Here is a 15,063-nt window from a genome sequence, read left to right on the forward strand (position 1 = left end):
GAGGTCATGTTGCGGCTGTACAGGACATTGGTTAGGCCACTGTTGGAATATTGCATGCAATTCTGATCTTCCTATCAGAAAGATGTTGTGAAACTTGAAAGGGTTCAGAAAAGATTTACAAGAATGTTGCCAGGATTTGAGCTATGGGGAGAGGCTGAACAGGCTGGGGCTGTTTTCCCGGGAATGTCAGAGGCTGAGGGGTGACCTTTTAGAGGTTTACAAAATTATGAGGGGCATGGATAGGATAAATAGGCAAAGTCTTTTCCCTGGGGTTGGGGAGTCCAGAACTGGAGTGCATAGGTTTAGGGTGAGAGGGGAAAGATATAAAAGAGACCTACGGGGCAACCTTTTCACGCAGAGGGTGGTATGTGTATGGAATGAGCTGCAAGAGGAAGTGGTGGAGGCTGGTACAATCGCAACATTTAAAAGGCATTTGGCATGGGTAGATGAATAGGAAGGGTTTGGAGGGATATGGGCCGGGCGCTGGCAGGTGGGACTAGATTGGGTTGGGATATCTGGTCGGCATGGACAGGTTGGACCGAAGGGTCTGTTTCCATGCTGTACATCTCTATGACTCTAATGAGGCATAAGCCATAGTCTTAATAAAAAGTAATAAATGTGGCTATTTGTGCAATTGAGTTATTTAGAAAGATGAAAGAATGTGATGAGATAGCTAGAAAAGAAAATATTTCCTGTAGCTGGGGACTGTCTGATGGAGGGGGAGTTTTGAATAAGGGGGCATAGCCTATATTTCGAGCCGATCAATGAAGGGTGATGTCAGGAAGCATACGGAAATGCTAGAAAAGGAGTTAGCCTCATTTTACTGGGGTTGTAGGGATGGATGATAAATGTGACCTCTTCCATTTCAGCTTTATCCAAAGAATAGACGTAGAAATATGATTTGAGAACAATTAGCAGACCATTGAAATGGACTGAATGGCTTTCCTCATCTATATTTATTTCATAACTTTTCTCTACGAAGCTTTAGACTTGGGATTATTGATGATATGATGCATGAAAGAAGATTCAATGAGATTTAAGTTGAAACAGGGTTATTGGACAAAAGCTCGAGGTTATGTTGCAAAGCAAACTCATATTAAGAAGTGGCTCTGAGGCTTCAAACAAGAACTCTCCTTTCATGTTTCAGTGCAGCTGCCACAACGAATTGATTTGGAATTCCAATTACTGCTTCAAGTGTCCAGCTGACAGCAGATCGCAGCCACTGAAGCATACTTCCCACATCAGGAGAATGATGTAGCCTAGATAAAGAGCCAGTGGCCAAATCTTTTGAATTGTTATGTTGATGTAGCCCATTTAAAATGCATCAGTTATTGTTATTATGCTAATTGGAACATCAAAGCTCTTGCATGGACTTTTTGGAGAAAGAAAGATTGGTGGGTGGATTAATTGATTGGTGGAATGTATGGCATAGATATGTTCTATATCAGCCTGTTCAGAGATGTTATGACACTCATCTATAGCAGGTGAGACTTGAACCCAGGCCACCTGGCTCAGAGCTAGGGACACTATCACTGCCACAAGAGATCCCAAAGCAATCGCAGCAGGACCCTAACTTGCTGATCAATCTTCTGATAGCGTCATGAACAACACCGTATTCTTTAGGTCATACCATGCCACGTCTTTTTCCTCATCATCCTGTTCAGAGATGTTATCCTGTACCTCTCAAGCAGATTGGACTTGAACCCAGGTCTCCTGGCTCAGAGATAGAGAAACTACCACAGTTCCATATAGGGTCCGTACAGAATGTATGACATATCAATCTCTTCAAGATTAGTCATGGGGAGTTCATGAGGTAACCATTGCTCCATCTTATCTAGGTGTCTTGTGTTTCTATCCCTGAGTTAGGAGGTTAGAGTTCAAATCCCACCTGCTCCAGATGGGTGTCATAACATCCCTGAACAGGCTGATATAGAACATAGCTATGCCATACATTCCACCAATCAGGTTGATTAGAAAATGTAGCTGCATCCTGCCAAGGGCTCATGTGGTACAATGGTAGTGTCCCTAACACTGAGTCAGAAGGGCTAGGTTTGAGTCAAACCTGCTCTAGAGGTGTTTTATTACATTTTCAAAGAGGTTGATTTAAACAAAACTAGCTCCTTCCTGAGTATCCATGAGGATTATAATGTAGCTCACAGAACTAACTACAGATGAGGGAAGTCTCAGTTTATAGACCCTGTGAACCTTGAGCAAATGATGACTGTTGCCCTTTTCTGTTACTCGTCTTCCATAAGCATAGATTATTTGCTTCTTTTGGTGTTGGCTTGGTTCAGTGCTAGGCCACAGGTCTCTCCTGTTAAGAATTCTGGTTCAAGTGTAAGTCCAAGATCGGAATCATTAGTTCTAGGCTGATATTTCAATGCAGGTCTGAGGGAATTTCAGACTGGCAGAATTTTGTATGCGACACCATTCAGTTATCTCAACTCCTTAACTGATTTATTCTTTCATGGGCTATTGCTGTGTCCACTGACAAACTGGCATCTGTTGTCCATCCTTTAAAGGTCTTGAACTGAGTGAATTGGCTGGCTCAGAGAATAGGCAGGAGTCTCTGCTTTCTTTGGTTTGGGGTCACATGGAGGCCAGAGCAGATAAGGATGGTAGATTCCCTTTTCCAAAGGATTTCAGTGAACCAGATGGATCATTGTTAGTTTTGGGATCACCATTACTGAGACTAGATTTCATCTCTAAATAATATTAATTATACTTCAATTCCACCTGCCACCATACTGGGATTGGAACCTGTGACCCTAGAGCATATGCTTCTAGGTTGCCAGTCCAGTAACATTTCCTTCAGCATTGAAGATCCTCATCATTATTTGTAAATCGTGGCTAAAATGTATCATTTAAGTAGTCTCACCAAAACATTAGTGTGGCTAGTCATTTCTGATTGTGGGACATTCCTGTGTGCAATTTGAATGCTGCATTTCCTACTTTATAACAATGAGTAAACTTCTAATGTACTTCATTGGTTGAGAATTGCATTGGGACCCTCATGGATGTGAGATTTTTAATAAATGCTTACTGGTGCTTTCAGAATATGATGACCAGTTGCAATCAGTTGCACATTACATTAATGAGTTGAGTGTCTGAGCAATACAAATGAATGGGTTAATAACAAAAACCTGAACTTAGGGAGCATCTTGAATTTCGCTAAATCTCTCAAAGTGCTTCACAGGAACAACAAACTGATACCAAGCAACATGAGATATTGGATGGGTGACCAGAATCATGATTAAAGAGGTTGGTTTTCAGGGGGGTCCTTTTTTTGAAAGGCAGTGATACGGAGAGATAAGTAAATTTAGGGAAGGAATTCCAGGGCTTAAGGCTGAATCAGCTGAAGATAGGTCTGCTAATGGAGTGGTGTAATTGGGGTTCTTGAGGGGCTAGTATTGGAGAGACATTCTGGAAGGAACAAAGTTGTGGATACGAATTTCAGCAGCAGGTGAGTGGGCAGTAAGGGACTTGGGCAGTGGACAGAGGTGAGAAGCAGTGTCCATGGTAAAGGAGAGTGTGGGTTTGGAAGCTCAACTTAACATCAAATTAACATCAAGGTTACAAACTATCTGATTCATTGCGATCCTTTCATTTGAACGAGAGGCCATTTTATCTCCAGTCCACCAAGAATGTAGGGAATGTCATGGTTTATGTTAGGTACGCAAACAGGGTTATTGGAAATGCTAATTGTTATTCCCTCTTCATCTACAGGATTTTGAAGCAAATGCTGAATTGAAGAGTCAAGTGATTAGTTTTCTAGAGGAAGTCATTCATGATCCTGAGCTGCTAACACAGGAGAGGAAAGCAGCAGCAAACATCATCAGGCAAGTTTTCCTGAGGAGCTTTCTCTCTAGCTAAAAGAATGATGGGCCAAAAGCTGGAAGGTGGGATTAATGTGGTCAGCTTTTTGTTGGCTAGCATGGACATGATGGGTTGAATAGCCTTGTTTGAGACTATGAATCAAACCTTCTCCCACCTCTCTTCATCTCATTTGATCAGTTTTCCCCTCCATTCCTTTCTCCCCTGTGCATCTTACTAGCTTAGCTTCAAATACATCTGTGCTATTCCCCTCAGCCAGGTTCCATATTCTAACCCATTCTCTGGTGAAGAGGCTTTTCCTGAATTCTCTTTTAGAGTTACTAGTGCTGAATATATGTTGATGACCCCTGGTTTGCGATTCCTATACACACGCAAACAGCTTCCTATCATGTAATCTACCAGGATTTTACAGACCCCTCTCAAAGTCATCCATCTGCCTTCTACATTCAAGAAAAACAAGACCTTGGTTGTTGAGTTTCTTCTGATAGCCATTTCTTAGAGAGTATGGAGCTTGGTAGTGATACGTTGTTCGTTACATACCAGTGTCTTTAAGGTCACTGTTTAGTATTACTCATGGGAACCCAGACCATGAAGCTGTTTAGAAATCACTGAACTGAATGTGGGTCAGTAAGTTGTTCATAAATCACTATGTGCTGGAAAACACAGATTGTGTTCTGTTCCTTGCCTGTGAATATTGTACCTCTATACTCTAGTCCTGTGCTGAGTGTCACACAGATGCTTACTTCAGTTTATTTAAACATCAAATATTTTAAAGACCTCCTTCATATTTCCTCTCAGTATCATTTGCTAAATAAATGTTTCCAACTTCCAGGACTTTGAACCAAGAAGACTCAGTTGACCATCAAACAATTTTGGATGAGATAATGAATGTGGTTGGTATCTATTTTTATTTGAAGTTTCAACTGAAGGCGTGGCTTAAGAATGTTCTTTTTTAAAGACCCATCTTCTTCCTTCTCTTTTGGTAAGGTGGAGGAAGAGACATTTGAAAACCTCTCTGCTTTGGAGATAGCTGAGGAGTTGACTTTGTTGGATCATCTCATCTTCGGGTGTATTCCATATGAGTAAGTCATTGTTTAATCTGCTTTTCATAGGATGGTACTGAATGTACCAAACAGAACAGATCAATGTTCTAATGTTTATGCTCCACTCAGGCCTCCTGTCAATCTTACTTCATCTCATCCAATGACCTTAAACTTCTATTCCTTTTTCCCTCATTTACTTATTTAGCTTCCCATTAAATGTATCAGTACAATTCATCTCAAAACTCTGTGATGAAGAGTTTGGCATCTTAGCCACTCTGTATATAAGACTTTCTCCTGAATTCTTTACTGGATCTATTGGTTACTTATGCAAATGGTAACCTAGTGGTTTTGTATGGAAGTTATAATTGAGAGGACGAGACTAATGATATCTGGAAATATCTGTTCAATCCCACTGTGGCAGCTGAGGATGTTAAATTAAGCTAATTGAATAAACAGCTAGCCTCAGTAATAGTCACTATGTAACTGTTGGATTGTCAGAAATATCCACATGGTTCCTGAATGTGTCTAGGGAAGGAGAACTGCCATCCTTGCCTGGTCTTCATGACCTGTATCCAACTCCACAACCCTTGGTTCCTTGGTATCTTCTGAAATTGCTCAGTTCACTCAGTTGTCCTCTTAATTTCTAAAGGGCATTTAATCGTGGGCAGGAAATGCTGGCATTGCCAGCAATGACCAGAACCTGTGAATAAAACTAACCAAAAATCTTACAACTTTGTTATAGTCTCTTTGACAAGTGGAAACCTCCTCTCTGAGGCTGGCAGGAAATGGAATCCCAGCCTGTCTAGATGCTGTTAGCAAGCGATCCTTTTACACAGACAAATGTTGATTGGTTTATTCTCCCCACAGGGAGTTCTTCGGCCAGGGTTGGATGAAACCTGAGAAGAATGAGAGAGCCCCATACATTATGAAAACCACCAAACACTTCAACGATGTGAGTACAAACCACTCAAGATGGTAGCCAGGTGTTGAGGTAGGAAAATGGATGCTAACACTTTACTTAACCCTCAATTTATTTGCAGAGTACAGCAGTTCTGCCTCCTCTTCAGCCAATACCCAGTACTGCAGAAAGCTCCTTTTTATTTGTGTTCAAGGTACCTAATCAATCAATGCCCTCCACCCACATATTCTCAACTTGCACAATGAAATTAACATCCTGTTAACATGAGGCACCATGAATGTTGCGTAATTTCTTCCAGTCCTATAACCCCACAAGAAATCTGTGCTCTTCCTACTCTAGCCTCCCTCCATCCTTGCTGACTTTACCTTCATCTGTCAAGACACTGGACTCTGGAACATTTTTTCTAATCTCACCACCTTTATACTTTGCTCCCGTTATAACCAACTTTTTATCCAAGATTTTAATCATCTATCTTACTATTTCCTCAACTTGGAGATAGTAAGGACTACAGATGCTGGAAAGTCAGAGCAGATAAAATGTGGAGCTGGAAAAAGCAGAGCGGGTCAAGCAGCATCAGAGGAGCAGAAGAGTTGATGTTTCAGGCAGGACCTTTCATCAGACTCTAGTTGCTCAGTGTCCTGTTCTGTTTCATAATACCTCTGAAAAGCACCTTGGAACATCTTGTTACATTAAAGGGTAATACTTGTGTTTCTTCACCAACTATTGTGTCCCCAGTCTTCATTGCAATTTACAAGACTGTGACAAGTAGGATTTTTTGTTTAGTCAGGTATATGGTTCAAAAAGTGTGCAGTAGAGTTGAGGTATAGATCAGCAATAAGTGGTGAAACTGATTGAGTTGCTTACTCCTGCTCCTAAAGCATTTGAGAAGTAGGAGTTTCTAAATCAATCAAGTTACATTTTACACATCAGGTTCCAATAATGTGTCTTATTGATGTTCTCCCACTTTGAAGGGGATCAGCTTGGATCGGTCTGTTCTTCATCTTTGTTTCCAACATGTAACCGAACACCAAGCCCAGCACCTGCCTAACATACGCTCCACAAGACAATCAGTCCAATGCACTGAATCTGCCCTGAGTGCATCATGGGTTCTTTTTAGTTTTGTTGGTCATTTTGATGGGGGTCATTAGCCAATATAAAGTAAAATAAAGGACATGAGAGTTTGATTTGGCCTGCTTTCATGAGAAGGATAGCAGGATTGTGAGTGCCATGGAGTAACAGAGAGTTTGATTTGGGAGCCACATGAAGATGAGGAAATCCCGTGAGCATGGCAGGATTTTAAACAATTCCAGAAGGGTCTCCTCAGAAGTGCTTCAGCCTTTTTACTTTATACATTCAAGGGGCTTTCGTACCTGGCTGTGTCTACCAGAATGAGATGGGTTTTCAAGCATTTAGCAATGGAATCCGAGCCGTTGAAGTTTGTGGGATAGGCCATCCCAATGCACTTTCACTTACCTGCTCCAATTTCTGCTCCTCAGCTTATTGGACAGTCTCTCCCTGTCCGTACCCTATACCCAGCAGGGAGTTTGCTCCTCAGCTTACTTTCCACCTTACTTTACAATCCTCCTAGTCTCGATTAATCTAGAAAATTTGAGGTTGCAACTGTTTCCATTGGATTGCGCGAATTGGAATAAATATTAACAGCAGATGGTAAATGTGATACTAAAGTTAGAAGAATCTCACAGCACCAGGGTCCTGGGTACGATTCCAGCCTCGAGTAACTGTCTGTGTGGAGTTTGCACATTCTCCCTGTGTCTGCGTGGGTTTCCTCCGGGTGCTCCGGGTTCCTCCCACAGTCCAAAGATGTGCAGATCAGGTCAATCAGTCATGCTAAATTGCCCATAGTGTTAGGTACATCATTCATAGGGAAATGGGTCTGAGTGGGTGACTCTTCGGAGGGTCGGTGTGGACTTATTGGGCCGAAGGGCCTGTTTCCATATTGTAGGGAATCTAATCTAATCTAAAGAAGGACAGAAGGATAGCCTGAAAGAAAGGCTTAGGCAAACAGAGAGATTTCTAAGTAATCCCTTTTTTATTTCTCTCTCTGTTTCTTTATCTCTTTCTCTGGGCACCATCTCCCTGAATTCTATTTTACCAACCCTGCCATCAGTGTAAATACCCCCTTCCCCAGCTATTTTCAGTTCTGATGAAGGGACACTGGACTCAAAATATTAAATTTGCTTGTGTATCTACAGATGCAACCAGACCTGTTGAGTTTCACCAGCACTTTGTTTATGTTACAGAACTAAAAGAAGTTTTGCTGAGACCACACCTGGAGTATTGTTAGAGTTTTGGTCTCCTAATAATAGGAAAGGAATCCTTGTTATAGACAGAATGCAACTGATATTTGCCAGACTAGCTCTAAGGATTGCCTTATGAAGAAAGATTGAGAAAACTAGGTCTGCTTTCAAAGTGATTTCTTTGAAACATACAAAATTCTGACTGACTGTAGACAGTATGTTTCTTCTGGAAAAGTGTGGTGTCCAGAAATGGATTTAATAATTGGATGGCAAGTGACATTTTCTATTTGTCCCCCCAGATCAGCAACTTAATTGCTTCGGAGATTTTGAAGAGTGATGACGTTAATGTGAGAACAGCAGCCATCGAGAAATGGGTGGCAGTGGCAGACATTTGCAAGTGTCTCCACAACTACAACGCTGTGCTGGTGATAACCTCCGCCCTGAACCGAAGTGCTATCTTCCGGCTGAAGAAGACATGGCTGAAAGTATCAAAACAGGTAGGGTGGCCATTACTGGCTTGTTTCTTCAGTTTCCCTCATCTATCATTGGTCTGAACTCCTGGTACACACTTGATCACACTTCCTTTTGTTTCAGACCAAGGCATTAATTGACAAGTTGCAAAAACTGGTGTCTTCAGAAGGACGGTTCAAAAACCTACGAGAGGCTTTGAAAAAGTAAGTGTCAATTTCCTCTAGCAAAGGTTGAGGACTGGGACTGTAGAGAATGATAAGAATAGAATTCAGTCTTGGGCAGTCGTACTAAATGGGTGCCAACTCTTAGGATGCCTGTTACACCTCACTCGTCCTGTGTCTCCTGGACCTAGACTCACCAGGCAACAGAAACATCCCATTTACATTGAAATTTACAAACTTCTTACAGATTCATTGAGATCACCTCTCATTTTTCAAAAGTTTAGAGAATGCAGACCCACTTCCCTCAATGAAACTGACTCTTATGTTGGCAGGATAGGTGGTGTGATTTTGCTATCCATGCACAACCATCCAAGTTTGGCTTCTACTCCATTTAATCTTGGGGCAACAGGACTGAACTATGACAGCAAACAACACAGCTAGCATGGAGCAGTTTTCATCATAGCGAATTTCAGTATTAGACTTGCTTATGTTTGAAAAAATAAATACTGCCAAGTGAGACATATGACATGGCCAGACTCCTGATCACCTTTGTCAATATAATCTTAGGCTTGGTTTGACTATACTGGGAATGCGTGTCCTGAGTAGCTCAGCTGCCAAATCATTTCACAAGTTTGGTCTGGATGAAAAAGAGCAGCAGAATTAGAGCTCTCTAGCACAGAGAATGCCAGTCAGTCCATCATGCCTGTATAGACCTTTGGAAAGAGACCTCCAGTTTGCCCTGCTGACTATCATTTAACAAGAGCCTTGGATGATTTTCATCCAATTCCCTTTTGAAGGTCTCTTGGTAACCTGTTCCTGACAGCTTCCCAGGCAGTACGTTCTAAATCATCATAACTTGCTACACAAAATAATGTCCTCATTTTCTGGTTGATCCTTTTGCCAATCATTTAAAACTTATATCCTCTGCTTAACAATGCTTCTACCAATGGAAACTGTTTCTTCTATTTTAACCTTTTAAAATCCTTCAGACTTCTGAATGTCTAGATTCTATCTTGCCCACAATCTTCTCTGCTTTAAGAGGAACAAATCCAGCTCCTCCAATCTCTTCAGATATCTGGATTTCCTTGTTCCTGTTCCATTCTCATTAAATCTGCACCATCTTTTCAGATCTGCATATCCTTTTGAAAATGTAGTGACATGTTTCTTTCATTATCAATCCAATTTGGACAATTAGCAAAACTTCTGGGCTCCTCACCATAATAGGTCCCAAACCTACTTCCTACCCGTGAATTTCACAAACACAGCAGCTGACACAGGATGCACATGCCCATGCTGGATTTAAAGTTATAAAAGGCAACATTTAACAAATAACCTCTCTCTTTTTGTTGCCTTAAGTTGTGACCCTCCATGTGTTCCTTATTTGGGGATGTACCTAACAGACTTGGCTTTCATCGAGGAGGGAACACCAAATTATACTGAAGATGGTTTAGTCAACTTCTCCAAGATGAGAATGGTAGGTCCATGGAGATTGGTTTGGTCTGTTTTTTCTCCTTGCTTAACCACTTTTTGTCCTTTTGCCACGTACCATTTTCTGACAGAGAGCTTGCAAAGGATCGTCCTTACAAAGGAGCAGTAAGATATGACTTGATTCATCATGTAGAGTCAGTCACTCAAGAATATAATACATATTTCCAGATTTTCCAAAAACGTCATTTCCACAAGATAGCAGGGAAAGAAATTCACCACTGGCACAGACACAAGATGGATGCATGGTATCTGCTGCAAGTTTCCCCTCCTGATGGTTGGATATTAACTATCCATTTGTATCTCACTCCCAAATTGTGAATCTTCCTATGTAATGCAGGACAGTGCGTGGCAGGAGGCTGTTTGATCATTTAGGACATGGTGCTTAAGTCTGATCTTGTCCTCACCCTCACTTCCTGTAGTGGTCTCCCGATAGTGATCTTGATCAGGGTATTGGGATACTTGCTGTCCTTTGTCTAGCTAATTCTAGTATCACTGAGGCACCTCCATAGTTGTGACACTGAATGTGTCTATCAAACTGTACAGAAATGCTGATGAACTTGTAATTATTCTATTTGTATTTGCTTTAAGAGCTAAAAGTGCACCGTATTCATGAAAAGCTTTTCTTTAACCCTGACATATTGTAACCAGTGCACAGCCTGCTTTAATCAATACAATACAATATACGATACAATACAGCACAGGAACAGACCCTTTAAGCCCACCAAGTCTGCGTCGATTCCTAGTCCTTATGTAGACCCATTACTTATTGTCCATGTGCAGTTTCTATCCTTCTGTCCATCTCCCGTTTGTGTGTCTATAAAGATATGCCTTAAACAATGCTAATGCGCCGACTTCCACCACCCCACTGGCAGTGCGTTCCAGGCACCCAGCACCCGCTGTGTGGAGAACTTTCCCCTCACCTCTCCCCTAAACTCCACCCCCTCCCTTCTACTAACCTATCTTTGTCTCTCATAACTTTGTAGGCTGACATCATATTTGAGGCTGATGTAGAAATGCATCATTATTCCGTATCCGAGCACAACTTAAATGAAGAACAGATTTTAACTCAGATACTTTAGATCCTTGGCAAAAGAAAATAATAAATATAAGGTCACCCCTCAGCCTCCGTCTTTCCTGTGAAAACAATTCGAGTTTATCCAACCTCTCCTCATACCTAAAATCCTCCAGACCATGCACCATCCTGGTAAACCTATCTTCAAAGAATCCACATCATTCTGGTAGTGTGGCAACCAGAGCCAAAGGTGATCTAACTAATGTTTTACACAGCTGTAACATAAATTGCCAACTTTTATATTCAATGCCTCCACCAATGATGACAGCGTACTGTAAGCCCTCTTCACCACCTTATGCACCTGTGTTGCCACTTTCAGGAGTCTGTGGACCTGTCTGCCCAGATCCTCTGTATGTCAGTGCTCCTAAGGGTTCTCCTATTTATTGTATAATTCACACCTGAATTTGATCTTCCAAAGTGCATCACCTCACATTTGCCTGAATTAAACTCCATCTGCCATCAGACCTAGGAACTTCTGTAAGTGACAAGCTCTTACACTGACCATTAATTAGTTGATTATAGGGTGATGCTATGGATCAGAAATTTTAATACCAAGGAATGAAAAAGAGCTTTTACTCAATTTCTTTGTTTTTTCCTATTGTACAGAATTCCAATGTTGATTAGGTTCAGTGGCATTTTGCATGATGAAGCAGAATTGGAATGAACTGGGTGACATGGTCTGAGCTTTCTAAATTTTGTAGAGATTTCAAGGAGCAGGGAAGTTGTGAGAAACTGAGGAACTTCCAAACATGTGGGAAGTAGATAACTGAAGTACAAATGCATCATCATTCAGTATCAGAGCATAATTTAAATGAAAAACAGATTTTAACTCAGTGGGACACTAGATACTTGGCAAAAGAAAATAATAAAGGCAGTTCTTATACAGGGTAAAATATAGGGCAAACAAAAAACCCTTCTCATTGCATGTGTTATTTTACATAAATACATTGAGTAGACTTGCAATGGTGTCTCAATTCTGATGGATCTGTATTTGACTAATGGTGGAAATTCCCAACACAGTACATTGTCATGTCTGCTCTCACCCTGGATTTACATTAACAGATATCTCACATCATCCGAGAAATCCGTCAGTTCCAGCAGACTGCCTACAAGATAGAGCAGCAAACTAAGGTTGGTTCATTTTAAGTTTTGTGTAAATTCAAAGGTTTTGCAAGATTGTTCCAGAGTGGATAGTACTAAAATAAATTCTGATGTAAGTTATTTCTGAAAAGGGCAAATGCTGGTCAGAAAACTATGAAAGCTCCCTGCTTTAGGTTGTAATGGAACCATGGAATCCTTAATATCAATTTGAGAAGCGACTTTGGTTTAATGTCCTGTTCAAGGATTGATACCTCTGACAGTGTAGTACATATGCGCTACTAGAGCAATTGTCTTTAATACACGTTTATTTGTTTCGATCCAATTTTTAGATTTTATTTTAAAGTCATTTCTTTTCAAGTTAGCTCCCATTGTTCAGATGGTCTTGTTCTCACCATCTGCTGCAGAAAGGACAGGTATGCTAACTCTTTTCACAACTTAACCAATGCTTCCTCCCTGAGTTTACACACCATCTAAACCTGAACATGTATTGGCCATTCCTTCATTGTCACTAGCTCAAGAGCCTGAGGCTCTCTCCGCAGAATATCATTGTGGATGTAACTTCATCACATGAGCCACATTAATTCAAGAAGGTGACTCATCACCAACTACATGGGTTAGGAGAGGCAGCAATGAAGAATATTGAGCTGCAAACCTGGCTAGAGGGTGGATTAGCAAACAATAGGGTCCTGAGTTCAAATCCTATCGATCCACAATGGGAGACTGATTTCAATAGATCTTCTCATGAGGGGGATAGCATATAGATTGAGAAACTGCTGGAATCATAGAGTAATTATAGCATTGAAGTAGGCTATTCAGCCCATTTAATGCATTCTTATTCTCTGAAAAGAAATCCAGTTTGGATACATTGTCCCACTCTACCACATTAGCTTTGAAACTTTGTTTCCCTCAAGTGCCCATCCAATCTTTAGGATTTTTTAAAGTTCATATATGGGATGTAGGTATTGGTGGCTGAAGCAGCATTTATTGCCCGTCCCTAGTTGCCTTTCAGAAGATGGTGGTGAATTGTCGTCTTGAACTGCTGCCGTCCATGATCTGTAGGTAGACCCACAATGCTATTAGGGAGAGAATTCTAAAAGTTTGACCCAGTGACAATGAAGGAATGGTGATACTTGGAAGATGATGAGTAGCTTGGAGGGGAACTTGTATATGGTGGTGTTCCCATGTATCCGCTGCCCTTGTCCTTCCAGACGGAAGTGTTTGTGGATCTGGAAGGTGCTGTCTAAGGATCATTAAAGAATTTCTGCAGTGCATCTTATCAATATTACACACTGCTGTTAATGAGTGTCACTGGTGCAGGGAGTGGATGTGATGCCAATGAAGTGGGCTGCATTGTCCTGGATGCTGTCAAGCTTCTTGAATGTTGCTGGAGCTGCCCCCATCCAGGGCAAGTGGGGAGTATTCCATCACACTCCTGACATGTGCCTTGTAAATGGTGAACAGGTTTTGGGGAGTCCAGAGGTGAGTTGCTCTCCACAGTGTTCCTCACCTCTGACCTGCTATGGTTATTAATTTTCAATTGTCTCCATTTACTATATTCATAGGCAGAATGTTCCAGGAAAATTATTCTTCCTCACACCACCCCATAAGTCTCTTGCTCAATATCTTAAATAGGTGTTCTCTCAACTTTATCCTGTCAGTTATTGGGAACAACTTTTCTTTGTCTATCTTTGCTAAACCTGCCATCGTCTTGGGTACCTCTGTATTCAGTCATTTCTGAATCTCCTTTGTACCAAGGAGAATAATCCCAGCTGTTCAGCATAACCTTAGAGTTAAAACCTCTCATCCCTGATTGTTATTGTTGAAGTCCTTTAATTTGTTGAAGTCCTTCACTTCACTGAGGTGGCTCAGGAAAGGATACCTGTCTCTGGCCTAGATAGGATTAGATTAGATTACCTACATTGTGGAAACAGGCCCTTCAGCCCAACAAGTCCACACCGACCCTCCAAAGAGAAAGCCACACCCCTATATTTACCCCTGACTAATCCACCGAACACTATGGGCAATTTAGCATGGCCAATTCCCCTAACTTGCACATCTTTGGACTGTGGGAGGAAAACCCAGAGGAAACCCACGCAGACACGGGGAGAATGTGCAAACTCCACACAGACAGTTGCTCAAGGTGGGAATTGAATCCAGGTCTCTGGCGCTGTGAGGCAGCAGTGCTAACCACTGAGCCACGGTGCCGCCCATTCTCATCCAGTATGGGACTGATATGGTTAACTAACTCCTAACGCCTAACCAGTCTGCACGAAGAAGGAAAATGATAGAAAGTGATCTCCAGGTATCAATGTATTTCCAACAGAAGATGTAACAATTCAAAGTTTGTGAGAAGATTTGTAGCTCGGGTGCTCGTTGTTGTGGTTCTGTTTGCTGAGCTGGGAATTTGTGTTGCAGACGTTTCGTCCCCTGTCTAGGTGACATCCTCAGTGCCTGGGAGCCTCCTGTGAAGCGCTTCTGTGATCTTTCCTCTGGCATTTATAGTGGTTTGAATCTGCCGCTTCCGGTTGTCAGTTCCAGCTGTCTGTTGCAGTGGTCGGTATATTGGGTCCAGGTCGATGTGCTTATTGATTGAATCTGTGGATGAGTGCCACGCCTCTAGGAATTCTCCGGCTGTTTTCTGTTTGGCTTGTCCTATAATAGTAGTGTTGTCCCAATCAAACTCATGTTGCTTGTCATCTGAGTGTGTGGCTACTAA

The 15,063-nt window shown here is 41.6% G+C and overlaps 1 protein-coding gene across 2 annotated transcripts in view; it reads left to right on the forward strand.

The window, feature by feature from the left end:
* Window positions 1-15,063, forward strand: part of rasgrf1 (Ras protein specific guanine nucleotide releasing factor 1) — a 91,946-nt gene that overhangs the window by 74,496 nt on the left and 2,387 nt on the right. For both annotated transcript variants that reach the window (XM_043677099.1, XM_043677100.1), the window contains exons 19-26: window positions 3,727-3,839; window positions 4,667-4,727; window positions 4,822-4,916; window positions 5,745-5,829; window positions 8,354-8,551; window positions 8,649-8,728; window positions 10,043-10,160; window positions 12,309-12,377. In XM_043677099.1, coding sequence (XP_043533034.1) covers window positions 3,727-3,839; window positions 4,667-4,727; window positions 4,822-4,916; window positions 5,745-5,829; window positions 8,354-8,551; window positions 8,649-8,728; window positions 10,043-10,160; window positions 12,309-12,377 — 819 coding nt within the window. The remainder of the gene's footprint in view (window positions 1-3,726; window positions 3,840-4,666; window positions 4,728-4,821; window positions 4,917-5,744; window positions 5,830-8,353; window positions 8,552-8,648; window positions 8,729-10,042; window positions 10,161-12,308; window positions 12,378-15,063) is intronic.

The sequence above is a fragment of the Chiloscyllium plagiosum genome, chromosome 36, assembly GCF_004010195.1.
Source record: "Chiloscyllium plagiosum isolate BGI_BamShark_2017 chromosome 36, ASM401019v2, whole genome shotgun sequence".
In the NCBI taxonomy this organism is placed as follows: Eukaryota; Metazoa; Chordata; class Chondrichthyes; order Orectolobiformes; family Hemiscylliidae; genus Chiloscyllium; species Chiloscyllium plagiosum.